We start from the raw sequence: 25,226 nt of genomic DNA, 5'->3' as shown, positions 1-25,226 counted from the left end.
GTTCTGAAGGTTTTTTTTCCAAGTATTCTACTTGTATGTCTTCTCCATCTATTTGCTTGATTTGACCAATTTTTTTTTTTTTTTTTGAGGTAGAAAACAAAACTAATTCTTCAAAATCTCCAATAGCATTTATATTACCAAGGGAGATCGTTTCCGACTGAGGCAGCAATGAAACTATCTTCAGTGCACTTTCTGCAGTTAGTGCCTGCCACTTGAATTGTACCCATATCGATTGGTACAACATGGTGTACCGATTGTAAGTTTGGTATAGCTTTGTACAAGACAGCAGCGTGCGTGAAGCATTTTTGCAACATCTTTTGTGATGTCGCTCTCCACAGAATAAAGTACTCTGATTTTTTTAAGAGCCTTTTCTGCTCAAATGGCAAAATCCGATGCAGAATTGACTTGCTCAACGCTGTAATGGCAAGTGACACCATTTTTTATTTGTAACCGCACCAACACCATCCACAGCTCCTTATCTATGAGTCCTTGCAGAGTATGACCATACAACTTTAATGTTGTAGTCTTTATGGTTGTATGACATTAACAGAAGATTGTACCTGTCTATGGATTGCATTACCAAAGGTTTGAGCTCTTCAAAAAATTGCCATCGACTCTGCTTCTACAGCTGGAGATGGTGTGGCCCCTTTTGTCGAAGATTTCTTTCTCTCTCTACACTTTCTCTGCCTCTCATTCTGGTTTTGCCTCTACATTTTCTTTTCTTTCATGGCCACAGATGTAATTTTTTAAAGTAGTTTCTTTGTAATTTCTATTCTTGCTTTGTTTCTTTCCCTTTCTTTTAGAAAATATTCCGAGTATTTAGCCGAGTTTTCTTTCATCTTTTTACGTTGATTTCGGAATCTTTCAGTGCTGTTCATTCTTCTGCAAAAAAAAAAAAAAAAAATGTGTAAAGTGAATAAATATAGCACTACAAGTCCCAAAATATATTGTTGAACATGTTTTTTTTTTTTTTGAAGTTCTTTGAATTTTTTAACCCCAATTGAAATTAAAAACATTAAGTTTTGATTCATTTAAAACTTTAACTGACAGAATTTTATACAAAGTTTTTTTTAATAAATATTTTAATAAAAGTTTCATTACTATTTTTATTATTTCTTTATATTTATTTTGAATTTGAAGTAAAAAATAATCTGTCCCTAATATTACATTATTTGTTTTAAAAAGTAAAGGGGGGAAAAGTCAAATGCCGAAAGCAAAATTATACATTTTTATACATATTAAAAAAGATAAAATATTGTTTTGGTTTTTTAAAGTTTTATTTAAAAAAAAAAAACAAATCTTACCTTATTGAATAGTTGCCTTAATTATAAATCAAGAAATACAAAAATGTTTCTTAGGAGAACCAATAATATAGAATACCAAGCTAAATAAATCAACTGCACATGCTCTAAAGATACTAATTTTGAATTAACTGGTGTCTAGACAAATAAGTCAAAGGCCAAAGGTTAGGTCAAAGGTTAAAACATTAGTGCTGTCATCTGCATGCATTCCAGAATTACATTTGTGTTTAATTTAAAAAGATGTTGCGGGTGTGACTTTAACTAAATGTCACACCCGCAACGCTTAATAACTCCAATTAAAACATTAATTAATTTTTTTTCTGTTTGTTATTCAAAGTACTTTAGTAAACTATTTTAGAATACAAAGTTTCAAAACTTTTAGGCAAATAAATTTTTCTGTGGAAATATAAATGCATTTTTTTGTTGCGGGTGTGACACAATAATTAAGAATAATTAAATATGCTTACCTTTTGTAGTGAAGATTAGTAGACATTTCTGTTCAGGAAAAAACTGTTGCTAATGAATGTCAGATTATGTGTGAAACTTTATAGATTTCTAGAATTATTTGTTCAGCTGTAATAGACCATGCAACATAAGCAGTTTAGGTGCAGTCTAGTTCGCACTGATATAGTTCCACTTTAGTAATTAAAATAAGAATGTTAATGACATAAATGAAATTTTTTTTCAATAAAATATGAAATAGTATACTTTTAACAGTGTGTATGCAAAATTTCAACCATATTGAATGAAATTTGAATTTTTATCCTCATGTCCACTTTTTTTTTGGATTGGGCGTGCTCCCTCCCTCCCTCTTGACATTGCCAAAGACAGCATAAAAGTTTTAAGACTTCAATTACAAATACTTTTCGGAAGAGGGTCTCAAATGCCCTTTAACTTAAGTCATTTACGTATAGCCTCAAATAGTTTTTAATACATCAGCTACAAAACATTTTCATGTTAGAACACCAAAACCATCTCTCATAAATTCACCAAAGATTGCCTAAATTAGTGTTTTTAAGTCTCCAGTCTTCGATTTTTTTTTAAAACCTCCCCTTCCCCGCTTTTACATCATTAAAGACAGCCTAAAACTTCTTGACTTTTAAATTTTTAAGGGTTTGCAGAGGAGAAATATCGAACCACTCCTAGCTTCAAAAATATTTTCAATTCAGTTTTTTGATATTTTATACTGTAACCCGTGAGTAACCCCCCCCCCCCCGCCTTAGATTGTAAAAGATATCAACGTTTTAAAACCTCAGTATCGCAGGTTAATTTGCGAACAGATTACCCTCTTTGCAAGAGCAGCGTTTTTTTGCAAACTTGTGCTCCATTTTTTTATCTTATTTCCTTTCTCCCCCCCCCCTCCCATATTCTTATTCTAGCGAGTGTTAGATTCAATGACAGAATTTAGTGTTTCCTCAAGTCTTTGTCAAAAATGCAGGAACAGTTGCCCATCGGTGTTTCCAATCAGCAACTCCTTGGTCAATGCAGTGAGTTGGAAATAACAGAGCTACACCTAAAAAAAGTGAAACGGCGCGGCGCGAGTCGAAAAGCCACTCCTCCAAAAGCACGTTGCAAACAAAACGAGCCAATGGCTGAAAACCGAGAGAATGTCGATTTAAATTCGTGGTTATGGAACGGTCCAGTAATATTAAAGCATATTTTTTAAACTCAATTTTTCTTTTTTCATTAAAAACTAAAAAAATGTCATCGAATTTCTTTCTGTCCCGACCTCCGTCTCGGAAATTTTGTCAAGACAGAAATCCATCCTGAGACAGAAGGTCTTGCACCCATGCATTTATTTGTTAAAAATGACACTTGGACTTAGGATTTGGATATCTAGAAAATCTAGGCGTCAATATGACGTTTCCTTTTAAATTCTAATCTGTTGCACTACACATATACATATTTATCAATGCCAATTTCACTACATTTGATTAGTGATTATGCTAGGATGGGGGATGCCATCACAAAAAAAACGGTGTACATTCTACATCGTTAAACCGATTTAGAGTTTTTCTCGAAACTGACGTATCGATACCACAAAGACTAAAGTCCAAGCACCAATATACAGACACCGATCTATGATCGTTCTTGTTTTAATCTCTAAATTGTTTCAAAATGCTAGCGGCAGCAGGGCCACCCTGATACGAAGTCACTGTGGCCTACCAAAAATGTTCTTTATTAAAAAAAATTATGACAATTCGGTGAATTTAGAGACTGGACTGCAAAATTGTGTATTTTTTTTAAATATTTTTTATATGATGCTTAAATTGTCGACTCATTAGATACATGTTTGTGTTTCTGCTCATATTTTATCATTCGGTAAAATTCAGAGCATCATTTGGAAAATTAAAAAATCGCTCCCTCCCAAACATTTAAGTTTGAGGCTTTTCTAGTATTATAAGCGAACAAAGACCTTCACTTTTCCTGAAACTTACAGGAAATGGAATATTTTTAACGCTCATAACAGAAAATATATTGATTAGCAAAGTTTATCATATAAAAGATAGATAAAAAAAAAGTAATACTTAGATCGCATATATGAATTTTGGTGCTTCGAGTCACTCCTCTTTAAATGCAAAATGAGATTGCTTCCATTAGCTGCAGTGGCGCACTCAGGATTTTTACATGGGAGGGGCTAGAATTTTTTTAAGAAGCTCTGATACGTGAATAGAGAGGCAAAATCAGTATTTTTTCAACCTTACCAACATATATGTAGATTTTTTTTTTTTAATTTCATATCAGTAAAGTTTTATTGCAGTTTTTATTTTAATTACATACCAACTTTATAAAATTTCAGGGAAGAATAAAATTGCGCTCTTCTATTCTCAGTACATTCCCTCTATATCTATCAAACCACAAAATCAATTTAAATTTGTAAATCATAAAAGACACACACCAACTTAATTATGCTCAAAGTAAGAAAAAACATTGAATAAAGTAACTTGCATTTCTTTTTAAAGAAAGAGGCTGACTCCTCTGAAGAGAGAAAAGTTGATTGTTGAAATAAGTGTTAAACAGCAGCTGCATTTTAAGAAGAGTAACTTTCAAATATTTTGTAAAATTCTCAAAATTAAAGGTCAAAATATGCAATTTAATGATCTTCTTTATGATCTGGTCAAGGAGATCATGGCCATTTCTGAATTTTATTTGATTTCTTGGAAGGGCAAGTCCCTTAGCCCCCTCAGGGGTGCGCCACTGGTTAGCAGACATCTTTTTGCATTGAAAAAATAAGTTGATTGTAATCTCAAAACACATGTCTAATATTAATTGCTATTTTGCACATTCAACGGTAGTTTTTCTTCTTCCTTTGACAGTTCCTTGCTGGTGCTAGAATCTGTTTATAGTATTAATATTTTTTCATCTAGAACATATTTTGTAAAGTTTAAACAAGCAGTTTTACGTAAAGCTCTTAAATAAGAAAAAAATATGCACATTGTGATTAAGGTTGGCGATGCATCACAATGTAGAAATTCTTACATCGCCCAGCCTGAGCTTACACAGGGATCTCTGTATGTTAAAGCTATGCTTCATATATCGGAGGCAATGAGTTCGATTCGCACCGGTGCCCTAGGTGCTATTTCCTTTCTTTGCTAAAAATCTTTGTGTTGTCTTGTATCAAAATAAAGAATTCTAACCTTTTGAGGAAATAGCACCCATCACTAGCAAAATGATTTTTTACTAGGGAACTTTAACAGCTAAAACAGTGTCTATACAAAAATAATGTAATCTTATACGTAGGTAATGTGCGAATAAAGAATAAAGTATTATTATTTGATAGTTTATGGAATAAAACTTAAAAGTAAATTACAACACATGCTCATTGCGATCCAATTGTGTTAAAAAAAAGGAAATCCTAAAACATAAGTAGCATTATCTCTCAATCTTTTATCCATTCAGATAGATTAAAACTTATCAAAAACTTTTGCAGACAGAGGAGTTCTTCTTCTTTTGGAGAAATTGTTTAAACGTTTTTGTAAAGAACTACCAAAGAAGGTAATTGTGAGTTAAAATGATGTAATCAGGGGTCTGGCCAGAGCAAATTTGGGTCCGTTAACGGACCCTTCATAAAAATCCGATCAACCAAAACGGACCTTTCACAAAAATCCAATCAACCAAAATGGACCTTTCACAAAATCCCGATCAACCAAAACGGACCCTTCACAAAATTCTGATAAACAAAAACGGATCTTTCACAAATTGTTTATTGAAAGAGCAAATCTCAAATTAAAATAAAACAGCATATTTCCTGTATAAAAACGATAATGGTTGGAACCTTTTTTAAAGTTAAATTAGAGGAATCAACTTATACAAAATCAGCTAATTTCACAAAAGAAAAAAAAAAAAAAATTGGCACTCTTGTGATGCTCCTGCAAGCCATAAATAATTACTACGGCCAAATAAATATAATGCCTGTTGTTGGTTTCTTTGAAAGAAATTAACAGCTGAAAGTCAGTTTGGTTTATAATTTTGCATGTTTGTTTTATGCAGCGGTGTTGTTGTTAACTTCTTTGAAAAAGCGTCAACATTCTCTGAATAGGCGTAGTAAGCACTTTTCTCCCCACTCATGATTTAATAATCAATAATATACAGCGAAATGAACTTAGAACTGCAAAGGGTAGTAGGGGGGGGGGGGTGATCGCTTCAGATAGAGTTACCAAATTCAAACTAATCACCACTTAGCCTCAGCGTCTAGTGGTGCGATGATAAACTGTTATTTTGGGAGAAAGTTATATGGGTTTGATTTTTCGATGCTAAAAGGGATAATTAAGTTAAAATAAACTCTTTTATTTACCGTTTTTTTTCTATAGATGCCTACATTTTGAAAAACGAAATCTTTTTACATGTGATATGAGAATCATATTTCATTCTTTTTTCTAGCTAACTTCGCTTTATTTGGATGCAAATAAATGAAAAGGGTTCTTTATTTTTGTAACAAAGCTTATTTCAGGTTTTTAAAGCGGAATTCCATTTTCTTTTATGAGTCAATAATTAAAATGCTGAATCGATCATTTATTTTTTATTTTAATTATTTATTATTATTATTTTTGCTTCAGCTGTGTCCAGATATTAATGATATGTTTATCATAGGGCTCTAAAATGCAATTCTAAAATAATTTTATCCAAAATATTTATTTTACAAGCCGTTTTTATACTTTTGATGCCTTCACTTTGAGGATTGCAATCTCTTAGCATCCGCTATGGGAATCTGATTTTTCGCATTTTCAATGTTTAGTACGCTTAGTTAAGAAGTAAACAAATAAAATATTTTTTTATTTTTGTAAAAATCACGGAATTTATAAGTTTTAAACGAAACTCTGTGCTCTTAAACAGTGTCTTGGGTTAAAACTTTAAATGCTGAACCCCTGACTGATTTTTTTTTTCTTACAGTTGTTTTAAATACTATACAAATAACATTTCTAGTATAATTTAACATGATGTAGAATGGTAGATAAATATTGATACTTGAGGGGTGCTCATCTCCCAGTGAGCGATGCCTCTCCCCCCCCCCCCCCCAAATACTAGAAAAGCACTAAAGAATGATATTCTCAACAGAAAAGAGGGAAAACACTCAACTTTAATTGTCAATGATGCAGTTTCCACCAACTCAAGAGTCTAAACTTTCGTTTTTGCAAAAAATAATAATATATTTTCTTTTTTTTTTTGCAAAATTATTTGATTTTTCACAAAATTATTTGATTTTTCACAAAAAACAGACCCTGTGAAAAATCCTGGACAGACCCCAGGTAATTACAACATTTGAAGATAAGTAATTATTGATTTCACATGGTTAAAAATAATGTCCGAAAAATCATATCATGAAAATAAAAATTACAAAAATAGGGGAGAGAGGGAGGAATGGGACAGTGGGAGGAGTGGGACAGCTAAAATTATGGCAAAATAAATCACTTTATTTTATTGTCAGTTTGACCACTAGAGGGCCTGTTTATAGCTTCTTTTTGTTTCATACTTGCAGTTTATCCAGCAGGAAGTTTCAGTTAATAGTTGGAAAAAGTTAAATTTCTCACCTCCAAAGAAAGTTTCTAATCTATTTTTAGTTTTATTTCCTTATTTATGTAATTTGTAAAACTAACATAATATATTATCATTGTAATCTTAAGTATATAATGTATGCAATTTAATTAAGCCTAAAACCAGCATGGTTTACGTGACAAGTTATTTTTTAGAAGCAATGTGTAGAGGGAGGAATGGGACACTCCCAAGAGGGAGGAATGGAATATGCACCATAAATATGTCCCTTCTGCAAAGGGGCTGTTCAAATATTACGTGGAGATGACACTAAAAGCTACAATGCAAAATTTATGAGAAAGGACATAAAAGGAAATTTTAATTTTCCTCAGCAGAATGACTGTAGCATTATAGATAAAACAGATATTATCATGAAATTACGGCCACCACAATTGGTTGGTGGGACCAGTAGAGCACAGCCTTGTTTTTCTTTTTATGTAGACCTTTCTAATTATGACATTTGCTAATTTTTCTGTAATTTTCAAATGTGTCCCACTCCTCCCATTCTCATGTTCCACTCCTCCCACCCAGGAGGGAGGAATGGGACAAAATTCTTGAAATTTGTAATTAGCCAAGTGTGAAAATAATAAAATGTTTAAACATTGTGCATATTTTTAAAATGTAGTTATAATATGCAAGTTTATTGAGTGAGCTTTTGCATTTATGAATAAGTAGAGGATTATGAATAAGAATCATTTATGTGAAAAGAGTCCCAATCCTCCCTCCTCTCCCCTACTATTAAAGTATCGTTTTCAATATTACTTATATTTTTTGAATGAGGAAATTTCTTTCAATGTAGCCACGTAATAATAAAACAAAAAGAATTACAACTAGGCTGCTATGGTAACATAAGTAGCAAAAACGGTATTAATCTGTATTAAGACTTATCTCATATAAAAAAAATCTGAAAAAAAAAAATAGAACCAACTTCAAAATTGCTCTAAAAAGTGAAAAATAATTTTATTCTTTAAACACCATTGATAATACTTTTAAACATAATTTTTGAAGTTGGCGCAAAAACGATCGATAAAATCATTCACAGCCATAACTCAACTACAAGTACAGTAGTACCTCCGGCAAGGGACACCTCCAAATAAGGGACACCTGTAGTTAAGGGACATTTTTTCTGGTCCTAATTCCTTTGAATTGGGACTTCCATGTATTTGCCTCTGAATAAGGAACACTCTATTTAAGGGACAGTTACAGAGAAAACTCACAACAATTAATGTATAAATGCATCATACAAAGTATTGAATTTACTGGAATTTAAGAATCTGAAATTCAACTAATGAAAGTTTGATATTAACGTGTACAAATGTGATGTATTGTGAAATTCTTGCTAAAATTTGCATACGTGTTTTCTCCTCTTAGTATTTTTTTCAGGTAGGCTAACAGCCGAAGGATAATTAACGGCCGATGAATAGCTTCGTGTAAAAAACTTAAAATATGAACACTGATTGAAGTTTAAATTACATCAAATTTCAAATTCTAAGAAATCAAACAAGTTCATGTACATTCATGTTCAGTCATGGAATTACTTCAAAATAATTCATGTATGTAACAAAACTATACAATTGCCAATTTTTTTAAATAAAATTCCAATTTTATTAAACGAATAATATTTGAACTTTAATTACTTTTGAATTTCATTCAGTATAAATCATTTTTAGCATTTTAACTTAAATGCTTATAGTTTATGTTCAGTACGAAATCATACCGAGTTGATATACTGCATGCATCATTTCATATACCTCCGAAGAAGGGACACCTCTATTTAAGGGACAAAATTTCTGGTCCCTTTAGTGTCCCTTAGTGAAAGGTTCTACTGTATAAATTTAACCAGGTCTAGTTTCTTCACTACCATATGCATTACGCATTGATGACAGCATATTTGAGTAACGATATAAATGTTTCGTTCCTAACTTTAGATGATTTTTTGATAAAAATATGAACAAAGCATGGTTACAATGGATTTTACCTTTTGTTTTTGCGCCAACTTCAAAAATTATGTTTAAAAGTATTATCGATGGTGTTTAAAGAATAAAATTATTTTTCACTTTTTAGAGCAATTTTGAAGTCGGTTCTATTTCTTTTTTTCAAAATTTTTTTATTTCATTCTTTTTAGTGCAAATGCAGATATTTCAGTAAAAGTAAGAAGTTACCTAGTAAGAAGTTCAGCTCTATATCACTGTATTGCTTTAGAAAAGCCTTTATTCAAAATTATCATTAAAATTACTAATAATGTTACTGTCATATGGCACCAAACTTTTATAACAATGAGTTTCATATTGTCACGTAGATGAAGATAGCGAAGACTTTGTGAAAGCCAAATGAAGTGAATCGAGATCTTGATTCAGAACCACGAATGAACGGTACATCTCCTTATATACAACTTGAGAAAGTGCTAGAACTTTCCAGACTTGGAAAGATACAGAAATTAATAGAACATTCGAGAAAATATGGGAAACAGTAGAAACGAAATTTAAGTAAAATTCACTTTGCCCTAGTCGGGATTTTAACCCGGGTCGCTCGTGTGGGAGGCAAGAATTCTACCACTGAGCCACCGTTATCCACGGATGAAAAGTGCAAACTTCGCTACAATATCATTTTAATCATTTAATAGGGAAATTGCATAAAATTTACTGTTTTTTGCCCATAACTTTTTTTCTAAAGAACAAATATGGTCAAACAAAGTAATGGGACCTAAGTTGAGCCATCTCCTATCCATTAAAAAAAGAATCATCAAAATCGGTTCACTAGGTGAGACGCTATGCGTGGACAAACAAAAAAAAAACATACATACGGTATGAATTGATAACCGCCTCCTTTTTGAAGTCGGTTAAAAAGATGTGTGCACTTAAAATGAATAAATTAATAAGTAAATTAAAATTCCGCAAACAGGAATAAATGGCTTTTTTTTTTTTCAAAAAAGTTTAATGAAATGAAGTTTTATCATGAAAGGGAATGAATGATGAATGACTTTTAGTACATACGTTTTTATTGTTTTTTTCTGAGACATGTGATCGACTGCTTTTTTCCATTACAAAGCACAAACATGTATTTTAGCAATACAGCAAGTCTAGGGAGACAGTCGTCAGTGCTTCATTTTTTAAAATAGCTCAGAAAATTTAAAATTAATGGTTTTGAGTATAGAACACAGTTAATTTTATTTGTCAAGTTACTTCAAAGTGTCGAGCAATTTATACGAAGAAAAAAGCTTTAGTTTTCGGCTTCAAAGTGTAACGTTTAAGTATTTTGGATGATTAGTTGAAAATACTGTTGTTACGTACCAACAAAACTTGATAAGAATGCGGAGTATTCATTGCTTTTTCATTGACGGAACCCGCCATTATAGTTAAAATTTAGAAATCCATCGTTGCCATTTACAATTGTGTAAAAAAGGGAAAAAATAGTTTTTCTGGAGAAACCTTCAATGGCCCTAATACAGTTGGGACTCTACCTCAGATGTAAAAACTGAGTAGAGTCCCTACTAGAGTCCCTATATGAAAACGTAGTTTTCAGAGTTGCGACAACAGCTACGCTCGGAAAGCGCTACCGGTTACAGGGGGAAAATAGGGTTGCCGCCGAGCTGCAAGATTGGCTCCTTGTTCGCTTTCGAGTTTCATTTTAAAAAATAGTCGCAAACGGGAGCGGAAAGAGTGGCTGAAACGGGTTCTGAAGGATGTAAGCACGCGGATTCGAAAATGCATGCTGTTCAATTCGCAACTCCAACGAACTATAGGGGGCACTGAAGTCACTGTCTAATGGCGGAATTGAAAACTACAACAAACGCACATGGTAACGAAGAAAATGCTAAAAGTGTTGTGATTTTTGTTCGTACGTATGATTTTTTCGCTTTATTCTTTTAAAATTAATTTTCAAAGTCTTGTGGATATTCTGGCCCACGTAGAAAGAAATGAGAATTCAAGAAGCATTACTAAACGTCAAAGATTCATGCAAACTACGTAGTTCGTAGTTCTAAGCAGCCATTTCCACGATGTTGAATTCGATATTTATCAATTCTTGATAAAACTAAATAATAATTGTGGCCTGACAAGAATAACAATTAATGCTAGAAAATTCAATGTGACATTACAAATTGTTATCGAAAGAAGATGATACTTTTTTGCCTTGCTTGGCTAGCGCTTATTTTTTTTTTCCATTTGTAGTTGAGTTATTTCTCTCGAATTCCCGAATCGGTTCATTTAAAAATTTTCTGTTTCGATTTTTCTAATTTCTGAGTTACGATTTAATTGTGTCATGTTATGCAAATCATCAACAAAATTCTCACGGATATATGGTGGTAGTTTTCTTTTCAGTTGATTGACCATTATTTCCTTTCACTTATCGAATTCTGTAATCTTACTACCATTTTATTCCACTCATGATAAAAATTAAAAATGGTTTAACTAAAAACGCGAAATCTCGCCAAGGCTACTTTGCTCGCACAATACTAAAAATTAATAACCCTAAACAAATTTGGCGAAACCTTTCAGCTGAGAATAAAAGGAATAAAGTAAATTCTTTCTCGGTTATTCATTTTGTTCTACGATAATATATTCAAGAAAATATTTTGCATACTGTCCATTCCAACTAAATGCTGCTGTAAAATATGGTAAGTTTAATTAATTTAAGATTAAAAAAAACCCCATATTCTTACAAATTCATACAAAACAATAAAAAATTTTACCTGGTATAACGTTATCCAATTTTGTTAATCCAAAGTTTTCTTGTTTACGCTTCCACCATTTAATACTTTTTTGAAAGAAATAAGGAAAACTAACATTATTTTGAGAAGCTCGAGAATACTACTAAGGGACGAATTAATTTCTGTTGTTGAAGGCGTTCTTAGACATGTTGAATGCGTTACTCAGAACAAACTGACCGCGTTTACGTCAACAGACACACGTGATGCGCAACGTGGCAATGTTTTAGGTGCAGACGCAGTTTTATAAATCACCGCAAGGTAGCGTATTCGAGCGCTGGAGTTCCGAATAAGTGAAACGCTCGATTTTGATTCAAACATTAAAAAAAGACAAAATGGCCCTGTGTAAGCAGAATTAAGAGCAGATTTTTCTAAAATCTTGTTTTCTTTAATACGATCAATTTTAAACTAATCAAAAGATTCCGAGACAACGAAAATTATATAATAATTTTAATTGATTCAAAAGGAATGAAAGAATAAAGACTGATTAAGAAAATGAAAATAAATAAATAAGCAACAAATAACGAACATAAAAAAATTGCTTGTTTTTGCTACATTAAATTAAGCTTTATAAAGATTTTTGAACATAGAAATATTTCTTATATTGATATCAAAAGCATTACTTATTTTTTTTTTCTAAAAAAGGAAAAATATACAATTTTCTGATTTAAATGGAACAACGTTTAGCATTAGCTTAAAAATTCCGTGCCCACATACGGGGGGGGGGAGTACTGTTAGGGGGTGTGGCACCCATGTATATGCAAAGGAAAGTTTGAAAGAGTAATACTAGAAATATGTAGAAGCTTAAAACAAGGTATCCTATCCAGGCCAGGATCTATACATTTTAGGCCTCCTGCAACAAAATCTGTATAGCCCCTCCCCAGAGGCCATCAGTGTATATTTGTAACGTTAAATAAGTCTTAGTGCTAGGTTTTTTCAATTTTTTTCTTTAATATCAGAGGCCATTGAACCCCTTAAGACGTGGGGCACCCCACACTGCGAGGATCCAATCTCGCCCCAACCCACTCCAAAAAAAAAAAAAAGAGATTAAGAACCTCTGAATATTTTAATGGTTTAGTAGGTACACAGTTAATAGATTAATTTGTATAAAGTTGAAAACTGAAATTATATTAATCAGAGGTCATTTTTATTTGAAACTAGATGCAGATAGAAATATTCAGAAATAAATTGGGAAGTAAAGGAGGGGGGGGGGGTGTATTTTGACACATTATATTTTTTCAACATTCTTATATGCATAAGAAACAGATGTCTCCATTATTTTATATTTATTTCTTGAAAGTACACTATCTATTATTTAAAATTTTCAACAACATTTTTATACCAAAACAATACTAGAATGAAAGGTAGTTAGATAGTAGACATTTTTTTAATGAAACAAAATTAAAACAATTCAGAGCACCAAAAAAGGACTTGTACTTATTTTGAATTTTTATGACAAAGCAAAAACTAAAAATTGAAAACAATTTAGCATGAGGAAAACTCATTTATTTCATGCTAAGTTTTCAGATCAATAGCATGATCTTATTGTTGTAATCTTGTTTTGTTGTAAACAACACATATCTCTGTTGTTCAATTTACTTTTTGGTGTTATTGTATCTATAAATTTTATTTAAAACACAAAATTTTCAGCATTTTCATCCAAAAAAGAAAACATTAGTTTAATTAAAAACTTCAGTCACTAATGGGCTAATCTTCAAAAAGTGCAACTTTGCTGTCACATGCCTTTTACAGTTAAAACTAAGTGATAATTTATTATTTTTTAATTTCAGCAAAAATATATCCATATAAATCTGCCGACAGTTTTTTTTTTTTTTTTTTGTAATAATTTTTTTTTTGGTTAGCAGCATGTTAATTCTCACCTCCATGTGTTAGAATTTAATTGATTCAAAATAAATAAAGAGATAAAAAAAGGTAAGAAAATGAAAATAAATAAATGAACGGAAAGGCAAACGTTGTAAAGAGTTTTAAATCTAAAAATATATCCTGTAACCATCTAAAAAGCTATATCACTAATTAAAATGGTTTTCAATTTAAAAAAAAATGCTAATTAAAATTGTATGTTTAAGCTTACCCTGCACAATTTTCTGATTTAAATGTGATTAAGTTAAACATTAAATTAAAAATTTGAAAGATAAATATGCAAAAGAAAATTTGAAAGTTCAAAACTAGAAATAGGTAGATGGTCAAAACGAGGTAACCCCCCCCCCCCAAAAAAAAGAAAGAAAGAATACCAAGAACCTCTAAATATTTTAGTGGTTCAGTAGGCACTCTTGGTTAAAATATTAATTTGAATAAAGTTGAATATTATTACTTTAATTTGATGGAGATAGAAATATTCAGAAATAAATTGAGGAGTTGAGGGGGTGTAATTTTAAACATTACTTATTTTCAACTCATATGAATAAGAAACAAATGTATCTATTGGTATTTATTTATTTCTCTGCATCATACATGTATTACTTAAATTTTGAACAATATTTTCACATCAAAACAATATTACAAAGAAAAAATCATTCACAGCAAAAGTAGAGGACTAGTACTTATTTTCTATTTTCGTGGAAAAGCAATGTTTACATTTAATTTTGACAGATATTTTAAATACAACTTAGCATGAAGAAAACTCATTAATTCCATACTAAGTCTTCAGGTCATTACCACATAAAAATTACAACCAAAGTCTCTAATGTTCAATTTATTTTTTGGTGTTGTTACATCTGTAAACTTTATTTCAAACACAGAATTTCCAACATTTTTACACGAGGAAAAAACGAGGAAACAAAGACATTTTTCTCAACTAGGCAATCAAACTCAAACTCAGGGTACCGAAACAGGATTTGTAGTTTTTATAGATTTTGGGACAAACTATTATTATTAATAACTGCTTAAGTAACAAAATAGGCAAAGATTAATCTTTATGTTTTCTGAAATGCAACGTAATGTCAAAATATTTAGATGTTCAAAATGTAGTTATTATTACCAAATTTTTAAAAATTCCTTACTCCAAAGTATCATTTCATAAAATTAATAATTATGGACAAAACATTAGTTTAATCAAAATTTTCAGTCACTTATAAACATAAAGAAAATAAATTTTGCTATAGGCTTTATTCCCATTTACTCAATCAGGGAGTTTCGATTAGACAGGGCAAAATATACTGATGCTTGTAATTTATTTTCTCTTATACTATTCGTGAAGTGAATTTTTATGAAAAAAACTCCCTTGATTGAAATAAATTGAATTTTTTGTTCAGATTTTTTCATATAGATTGTTATTCCATTCACTACTCCATATCATGGATGGATGAACACGACGTATGTTCTAATACACTGAAAAATGCTTCCAGAACTCAGTCAGAAACAGAACAGGTGCATTGACAGTCAGAAGTGGACTATGATAACAGTTGCTACCAATCCCTTCCAAAATTGGAGCTATTTGCAGTTATTCAAATTCTGTCCTGTAGTTTAAGTGGGGAGAAAAATCTCTTTTTGAGAGGGGAGGGGGTGTTTTGGATAATTACAGGAACAGAATAAGCAGAAATGAACTGTTCATTTAATGCTGAAATAAGGTATAACAATAAACAAACCTAAATACATGTTTCATAATTTTATGTATACCTAAATTTTTTAGCCTTGCCTTAAATACCAAAAAATTTATTACAAATCTGAATTGAAAACAATATTTTTACATGACAAACAAGCATAAACCTAAAGAAAGCACTTGATTTACAAAACAAATTCAAAACTCTAAATTTAGAGAATCAAAACAGAATTCCAGCAAAATTTCTGTTGCAAAAGTATTGTTTGTTTAACCTCTTTACATTTCAATATTATTATACAAATGAATGATAATAAATTTGACAATAAGCGTAACAAATCAGAAATACAGCATTGTCTGTATGAAGATCAAAATTTCATTTAATTACACTATTTAGCATTTAAACACAAAATTTTCGTTGGTTTGTATGTCGTTGTTGAAAGTCCAAAGACCATTTCGGCAACAAATTTCCTGAAGTTTTCAACATAACAAACATGAATGGCATATTATACATGGAAATTTATTATTATTTTTTAAACAACTTCATTAAAATTAGTTTTAATAAAGCTGTCAAGCTAAGAAAACTTCGAAAATGATTTCTGGACATCCTTGTAAACTTACTACTGGAGATCATTCTATTACACAATTTTTTAAGCAAACAGTACAATATTATCATGAGTTTTCTAGAACATCTGCATCAGGGCTACAATTCAATTAGTAGTTGAGCTTTCTTTAAGTTGCAGAATATCTGGAAGAAACTTAAAAAACATTAAGGGCGAATAAATTTAAAAGCTGAAGTAAAACTCTTCAAATGTGCTAAATCATCAATACGGCTGATGTTTTGAATTGGCAGGAATGTTTTTTAAAGTAGTTCATAAAATTATAAATGGAAAACAAATAAACATACTTTAATTGAAATAGAGCTGTATTTCAACTACTTTGCATTAAGTGTGTTGTAAAGTTTAATTTCAAATAACAGGGTGTTCTAAAAACACATGAAAAAGTAAAACACATATTACAGGGAATATTTTAATTCATCAATCTCTTTTGACTAGCATAGATTGTGTTTTTCATTCATTTATGTACATAATATTATGTACATATTTTTTAGTGTGCATCATCTTTGCTCTTAAGAAGAGAAATCATCAGTTTATGATGACTAAAATAAGTAATGATTGTTCGTGATTCCAAATTTTATAGGAACCGTGAGAAAACTTTCTTGTTTTTTCTGCATTTCATTTAGGAATATCCACAGCAAAATTGTAGGGGTAGGTGGGGTATGTTGGACAGTGGGGCACGTTGTTCGAGTCCCAATTATTTTAATAATATTAATATTTTTTATTTTATTTTCTGACCAACAAATAGCTCCTATGGTCCTACAAATCCTATCACGAAATCACATGGCACAGTTATATTGAACAAATTTTTTTCCAGAAAGTGTTATTTCAGCAGTCCTGAGTAATTTTCAGAAAACTATAAATTAATTTCTTTAATGGTTTTAGTCAAGATTGAGGAGAAAAAAAATTAAACTCCTGTCTTAAACTTTTACGTGAATGCCACTACCTCATCAAAGAGCTTACTTGTGCTTGTGATTGAAAAAATGTGAGTGCATACTGTAGAAACTATTTATAAACTGTTCTTGTTTGGCTTTAACATATAAATTTAAGTGAAGTAAAAATATAGAGAATGCAATATAACTGATGCTCAAATTTAGATTCTTTAAAATAAAGCCACATTTTTCAGTATATTCATTTATCTATACCAGATATTTCAGCTGGCTACATGAATCAGTTTTGAAAGCCGTATATTGGGCACCATTGTCTTAGAGCATTTGAATTCCCCTTTATTTCAATGTTCTATTTCCTGAAAAAAGTATTGATTTTCTAAAGCCTTTAACAAATTAAGATAATCTCTGATAAATTGAATATTTGTTTATTTATACATTTATTTTTATGAGTGGTTGAAATGAACTCGGATGCAATTGAATTACCTTTTGAGTGGGTGAGGCAAAATCACGAACATGTAATAAATGAATATAAATAATGAAAGAAACATTACTTTTAAAGTGGATGCATTATAATAATAATAATAATATAAGAGAAATAAACAACTCTGATTTAAGGAAGTAGTTACTAAACACTTTATTTTGCATTGATTGAAAACATCGGATAAATATCAAAATATCCAATATATATCAAAATATCGGATACTTTCGAACCCTGATCTTTACGGATAATCTCAAAAACCCATTATGACAGCCTTTATTTTAAAATGCCACACTAGTTAAAATTTAACTCCACATTAATCGAGATAGATTATTTAAAAATCATTTTTCCACCAAATTATTGAAATTTTTACGAACTTGATGTGGGGTGAGAGCTTCATGTACTTTATTTTTCTGCTGATCTAGAAGAGTAGACTAAAGTTTGATTCCAAGAAACAGGTTGTGTCATAATGACACATGATAGACGTGAAACATTTTAACTATTCATCAAACACTTTTGAACAGATTGTATTTCTTATTCATATTTTTACAAAAAATTATATACATGTGTCCACTGATAATGATAATCTTCTTCCTTCTTAAGAAGAGAAATGATCTGTTTACGATATTTAAAGTAAGTAATTACAAATGTACATATTGATCTCTGCGCTGCCTGAACACAGTACATGCAACCATACAAAATGAGAAAGGAAGCGAGAAGAGTGTAATGCCTCACTTTTCTCCAATACCTGAAGGCAAGCAAGCCATTGCTTTCCTTCTAACCGACATTGCTTATCCCCACCACTTTTCGTCACACAAAAAGGTTGGATCATAACTTCAAAGCCCTCGCATAAAAAGTTTCACTTAAAAAATCTTTGATTCAGCATTTTATCATAAAAGTATTGATATTTCAACCCGCAAAATTTTAAATGTACCTAATTTCTGACAAACAAGAGCTGTTGCTGGAAGGATTTTTACAATCTCAAAAACCCTTGATAACGGTCCTGATCTCAAAGGTAATTCAACACTCGTTAAAACTTAATTATGTATCAATCATGGCCATAACTATTTAAAAATCATTTTCTCAATAAAAATAGAAATTTTTACTAACCTGAAGCGGGGTATAAAACCTGATGATAATAACCTGAAGCATGTACTTTATTCTTCAAGTGATAAAGAAAGAGTAGCATGTAAAGGAAATAACTAGGCAACCTAAAAATTAGTAAACCCTAATTAAAGCACAATAAAAAGTACCAACACACTACTTGAAACGAACTTAGAACATCTCAGTTTTCTGTTTATGATGGAACACACAGCGAGTGACATGCTTGTTGAATAAAAAAGAGTAAATTACCAAAATAACCAAAACTGCCAACAATTCATTAAATTTTTAATAAAATAGTACATTTTAAATTGGCTCGCTCAACCTAAAAAATCGATAAAAACTGCCGTGTGTCAAGCAAGTGTTCTACTTCATATCCACTTCAAACGCTTTGGCAATTTTTTACAATTTTTAACTAATAAATATTTGGCAGAAAATCATAACAAATCGTTTTTCCTTAAATCTAAACGTTATTAAAAGATACTGCCAGCAAGCATTGAAAGTTCTATAATTTATAAGCATTTTACTTCCTCTGCATCTCCTTTCAAAAAACAAAAATTTGACATTGTAAATACTTACGTTGCATAAAGAGAAGATTTAACTTGGAGTTTTATAGCTTGAAGGAATATTAAAAACGATACATAAGTCAATTTTTGTCAATGATCAGGAAAAATAAAAACCCTAACATTAAAACATAAGTTAAAATGGGTTTTAATATCAAGTCATATTTATTTTTAAAAAAAATTTCTGCAACATACAGCATTTATAATACAAATCACAAGTTAAGACATCCTCACGTACATCACAAGTGTATGTTTTGTTTACTTCCACTCGTCGCCAAGCACGAAATTGATCGCGCCAAACCGAATACAGAGATCTATCGTTAAAAAAATTTAATTTACACAATTTAAACATTTGCCTTGTCTTAAAGTGTTGTTTTTCAATAACGTTGTGATTGGATTAAATGATTTAACAGGAAAACTAACAATAAAAGACCCAAATAAAGTATCAGAAGGGAATTTTAGCACACCGGAACACATGTTCTTGATATAATTACGCGATAGTTAAAGAAATAGGAATGGACTCACTCAAGTAAAGCTACATACGTATAATTTGAACATTGTAGAACAGTAATATGAGCATTAAAATCTTGGACTCACCTTTAATTTATCAGATTCTGGGTTTTTCCACAGCACTGTCATACGCTCCATGTTAATCCTACGGGAGAAGAAGAAACCTTGCCTCAGGCGGTCTTCGACCAATAGGAAAATGATACCGCGTTGTCGCAACTCTGAAAACTACGTTTTCATATAGGGACTCTAGTCCCTACTAGAGTAGAGACTCTACACTGGTGTGCAAAAATTAAGGACGAAGTCGAAAAATTACCATATCAGCTGAACGAAGAGGCAGAGCGGACAGAAAGACCAATCAGGAGATTAAGTAAGGTGATGTACGGTAGCACATGCGCAGATATTCAGGCAGACGTAATGGGGGAGTATCTGAGTAGTATAAATCATGTTGTCGGTGTAAGATCAGTATTTCTGACAGAAAGATTGCACGCCGAATAACAGTTAAAATCGCACCGAGTTGCTGTTTCAGCGAGAAATTGCGAATAATCAATCTGTTAGACGTCATCTGGATGCTTTTACCCGAGGTCGAATCATTGGGAAGTTGGAGGAAGGCCGCAGTGTGACAAGTGTGGCTGCAGAGTCCGGAATTGCTCACAGCATCGTTACACGACTTTGGAGACAATTTCAAACTACAGGAACAGCTATCCGATGGTCCAGTAGTGGTCGTCCACGAGGAACCACACCCGCAGATGACCGGTATATTGTCTTACAGGCCAGAAGAAACAAGCGGCAGACAGCTGGAGAAATCGCTAGACACACGACACAGGCGACTAAACGACGATATCGTGTTTTACCGTGGCCAGAAGACTGCACGGTGGTGGTCTGTTTGTACGACGCCCTATACGGTGTGAACCCCTAACGCCTGCCCATCGGAGAAGGCGTTCTCTGTGGTGCCGGGAACACCGGAATTGGAGAGACAATGAATGGGGACGTGTACTCTTCACAGATGAGAGCAGATTCAGTCTGAGTAGCGATTCTCACTGCATACTCATCTGGAGAGAGCGGGGAAACCGCAATCATCCCTCGAACATCATTGAAAGGGACAGGTATGGAGGTCGCGGTGTTCTCGTTTATGGAGGCATCATGCTTGGTAGTCGTAGAGACCTTCACATCTTCGACGCAGGTTCAGTCAACGGGACCCGTTATTGTAACAAGATTCTTCTTCCATATATGTGTCTTTTTAGAGGCGCTATATGGGTCGGCAGTTCCTTTTCATGGACGACAATGCACCATGTCATCGCACAGTAGCTGCCGAACAGATCTTAGAGAGTGAGGATATTGAACGTATGGATTGGCCGGCACGATCTCCGGATCTCAATCCCATCGAGCATGTATGGGATTTTCTAGGCAGACGCTTGGCAGCTCGTACCTTACCACCAGTAACGATTCGGGAGCTTCGATTGGGCGCTGCAAGACGAATGGGCAGCAATGCCTCAACAACTCATTGACACCATCATTCTCAGCATGGGCAGACGCTGTGAAACCTGCCTAGCAGTCGGGGGAGATCATATCCCCTACTAAAGACCGGATGTTTCTTGCTGGACACCCATCACAGGGATGTTTCGGCCTTCAGTCGCATTGCGCTCCATATGCTACTTTTTCAATAAAGCTTCTTTTTAGCCCTCTGATTTCTCTTTTAGTAAGTGTTGCTTACATTACACATGTCCTTACGTATTGGGGATGTTACGGTATTAAATGTGTTGATTTGGACAGCTTTTGTACAATGTTATATTGAAAAAACCGTCTCGTCCTTAATTTTTGCACACCAGTGTAGTTCTAATCTGAGGCAGCTTGCAGTTTTTTAGTTTTTTGTCACGATGAAAAAAAAAATAGCATTATTTTTTCAGACCAAGAACGTGGAGTACTTGGTCCTCCTCTTTGCAGGCACGTTAAACCAGACCAACCTATCTCAAGTAATTCAGAAACTTTTTTCCTCCCAAATCTCAAGAATTATAACAATAATTTAAGTATTTTTTAGCAGTAGTTTAGTAGTACTATCGTGAGACTGCTGTTTCGTTCTTATTAGAACTCCTCAGTCAGGAATAGTGAATAACCGAGTTGGAGGCAGATGTCACCTTATTCCCTCATTGAAGCTGAAAGTTCTAACAAACTGGTAGATAAAGTGAATTTTATCTCACCAGCGAGTGTCCACAGCATGGTGCGGTTCGACTTGTGAATGTAGTAAATTACCGTCCCTAAGCCAGGGCTATTGCATGTGCTATATTGCATGAGTGAAAGAGAAGCTAAAAGAGAGTTAAAGAGCTACAGTTAGGGCAGTCAGAGCTCGCGAATCTTCCACCAAGATCAATTTTCAATAGCAATCTTAGGTTTTCTGGTATTTTGTTTAAAATTCTTGGATTTTTGGTATCATTGATGGAAAAAAAAAAATACATTCAATAAAATACTTTAATGTGAAAAAATATATTTTCTCTAAAGCGCATTTTTTTTTTGGCCAAGCAATCTGTAACGGGGGTTTCTTTCATGTTGGGGAAAGTGGGGCACAGTGCGACGAAAAATATTAAGTTCAAGAAATTTGAAAAACTTTGGTTCGATAAGAAAAAAAGTTTAAGTTGGATTTGTTATTCAACTTTTGTATACAGTCATCTGAGACACAAAATTGTTCGTAATTATTTAAAGTTTTTGAAATAATATAAAAAAGAAAACTTAAAATTTTGCCTTACTGTACCCCTCGCTTGCGGTACAGTGATACAGCATATAAGGTTGAGTGAGACATATAATATGTTCAATGTTTAAAATCAAAGGTAAATGACATTGAAAAAAAAAAAAAAAAAAAGAAGTTTCATCACAAGTAACATTAAAATTTACGCTTTTATTTCTTCAGATGAGCGAGGCGTTTTTTTTTTCTTTTCTGGATATCAAGTCAAAATGTTAAAAAGTTACGTTTGAATAAATAATTTACGATTTTAACTAATTTTGTGAACATTGACCATGCACTAGGAAGTCGACATTGATACGGGAGAGTAGCTCGTTTAGCTCTGGACGGAATTTCTTGTTATTTACTAACAAAACGGATTTTTTCAAACTTTAGTGCTTTTTTAAATTAGATAATTAATTCGTTTCACGACATTTTCATATCTTAATTGAACTTTGGAATGGCTGTAGTGCAAATATTTTTGAAAACTCGCCCGCAACCGCGTTCCCATAACTCTACCTAATACAGGGTTCGGCATATCAGCCTCTCGTATTTGGGGAAGGCATTGTGTGAGTTTTGGTGGGATTACGGTGGCGGAAGTGCGATCTATCGACATATTTTGTGCAGGAGTATATTCGTAATAGTTGCCGATGTGATACACTTCCAGATAGAAAAACCCTTCACTTTTGGGTGAATTTGCATGTCGTATGTAGGGCCTGATTATTGAATAGGGCAACCATCAAGTCCTGATCTAGGAGCCCCGCTTTTTAGAGGTCCTCAATTTGCATAAATTGCTTTAGCTGATGGCAAAAATTGTAAGGTTTGATTTACAGGGAGCGCCCGAAAAACTGTTTGGCAAATAAGGGCTTACCAATATCTTAATCGGGAGCTGGTCACAGGTACTGCTCTGAAAATTAATACACATGGCTACCTCAGACCGTAACAACGCTGAAAAATGTCACATACATGAGAACGCCCATCCAAAAATCTCAAAATCGTTTACCACTCAAACATGCAGCTGTCCTGTGATTTTCTGATAAAATTGCAGGGGCTGTCCATAAATATGATCCCGATTTAAAGCCCCCCTCCCCGGGTCTAAAAGGGGAGTGAAAAGGGGAGTTGGTAAAAAAAAAGTGTGACATCACGCATTTAAATCGAAGATTTAAATCGTCAAAAAGAAACAGATTAAAAACGCATAATGAGCTCTCTTTGGATCAAAACGCACCCCTTCCCCGGGTTTCAAAATTCCTTGTACCAACTTACAGAGCCGTAAGGGCTAAGGGGCTCCTGAGCATTGCAAAACTGAAGTTTTGTATATTCATGGTCTCAGTAATATATTATGCTCTTAATCTCGGGGCTTGAATTAAGTTGAGCCTAAGAATTTCCGTTAAAATCAAAATCCTTAAAGATTGTGAGTAAGGGAAAGAAGAAACATGCGAATCGAAAAGACGTAACTGTGGCAACGCCAAATAAAACATCAATAATTTTAATGGAGAATAGCTTTAGCTAAGCTTGTCAGATTTCCGAAATGCTAAACCGGGACACCGGAATACTAGACGTTAAATCCCGATTGCCACAAATTTGCCATTTCAACTGCGCTTGCGCCCGCATATTGACCGTTCCCAAGCGGTAATTCTGTAATCCACGCTATGGCTTGATTTCATCCATGCTCAATAGATGGCGCCACTACTTTTTCATGATTTTTTTTTTGCTTTATTTTCAAAAATGTCTTGTGTCTTTTGAAGTTTTAACCATGGACAGCTTATCATCCTGCTTTACTTATTCAAATATTAATATTACAAACGATCAAAACGAAAATTTAACTTACAGAGTAAAGAAATCACTGATGAAAATGCTGCAAATGTAAGTTTTAAAATTTTTTTTCTTAATTTAATTGCGGATATTCCCGAAAAAAAAAAGATATTCTTAAAGGGACAGAACAGCCGATTTAAATTATTGGAATTTTAAAAAAAAATGTGAAAATTCATGTGCCTAAAGGTTTAACGTTGTAATTAATAATTTAATCAACGGTCTAATTGATACAACTATATCAATTAGATAACAAATGCAGTATTCGGGGGGGGGGGGGAGTACATGTATATAGTGTGAAATGTAAGTCAGAACAGCTCTTTTACAAAAGTACTCCAATAGGCTTTCTTGTTTTTTATTTATTATTATTATTATTATTTTTTTTTTTTGAAAAACACAAAGACACACACACACACACATATATATATATATATATATATATATATATATATATATATATATATATATATATATATATATGCCAATGATTTTTTTTTGGTGGTGGGGGGGGTGTGATCGCTTCCTTTTGGGGGGGGGGACACATTCACCACCTTTTCTGTTTAGTTTGTTCTTTAAGTTTTGTTGTTTTTTCCACCAGTACTTACATGTTCTTAACTTAATTGCTATGTTGGGCCTTTTTTGGTTAAAGATTTTTTAGATTGTATTTGTGTTTTAATAAAAATTGAATTAACTTCTCTTTTGATTGGCTTATCCAGATTTAACTTAAATATGCTTGTTAATTTTATACACGGAACTGGTTACAGCAACACAGTGAAGATACAGAAAGTACTTGGCGTGTTGCAACAACATATCCGAAATCAGGGAGATTTAATAAGTACAAAATCAGCTATCGCTGTGTGCATGACAGATAGAATAGTTTCTGGGGATGGTCCTTCAAAGCATACAGGATGCACTGCTAAATTGACAATCACAATACAAAGGCAAATTACTTTCAA

The 25,226-nt window shown here is 32.6% G+C and overlaps 1 protein-coding gene across 1 annotated transcript in view; it reads right to left on the bottom strand.

The window, feature by feature from the left end:
* The window catches only part of LOC129222139 (sphingomyelin phosphodiesterase 4-like), a 56,614-nt gene extending 45,938 nt beyond the window's left edge, over positions 1–10,676 (bottom strand). The window contains 1 exon segment of the mRNA XM_054856591.1: positions 10,622–10,676. Coding sequence (XP_054712566.1) covers positions 10,622–10,654 — 33 coding nt within the window. The 5' untranslated portion in view covers positions 10,655–10,676.
* Between the last annotated feature and the right edge of the window lie 14,550 nt (positions 10,677–25,226).

This window comes from Uloborus diversus, chromosome 5 (assembly GCF_026930045.1).
Source record: "Uloborus diversus isolate 005 chromosome 5, Udiv.v.3.1, whole genome shotgun sequence".
Classification (NCBI taxonomy): Eukaryota; Metazoa; Arthropoda; class Arachnida; order Araneae; family Uloboridae; genus Uloborus; species Uloborus diversus.
This window is presented reverse-complemented; position numbering and strand designations above follow the sequence as displayed.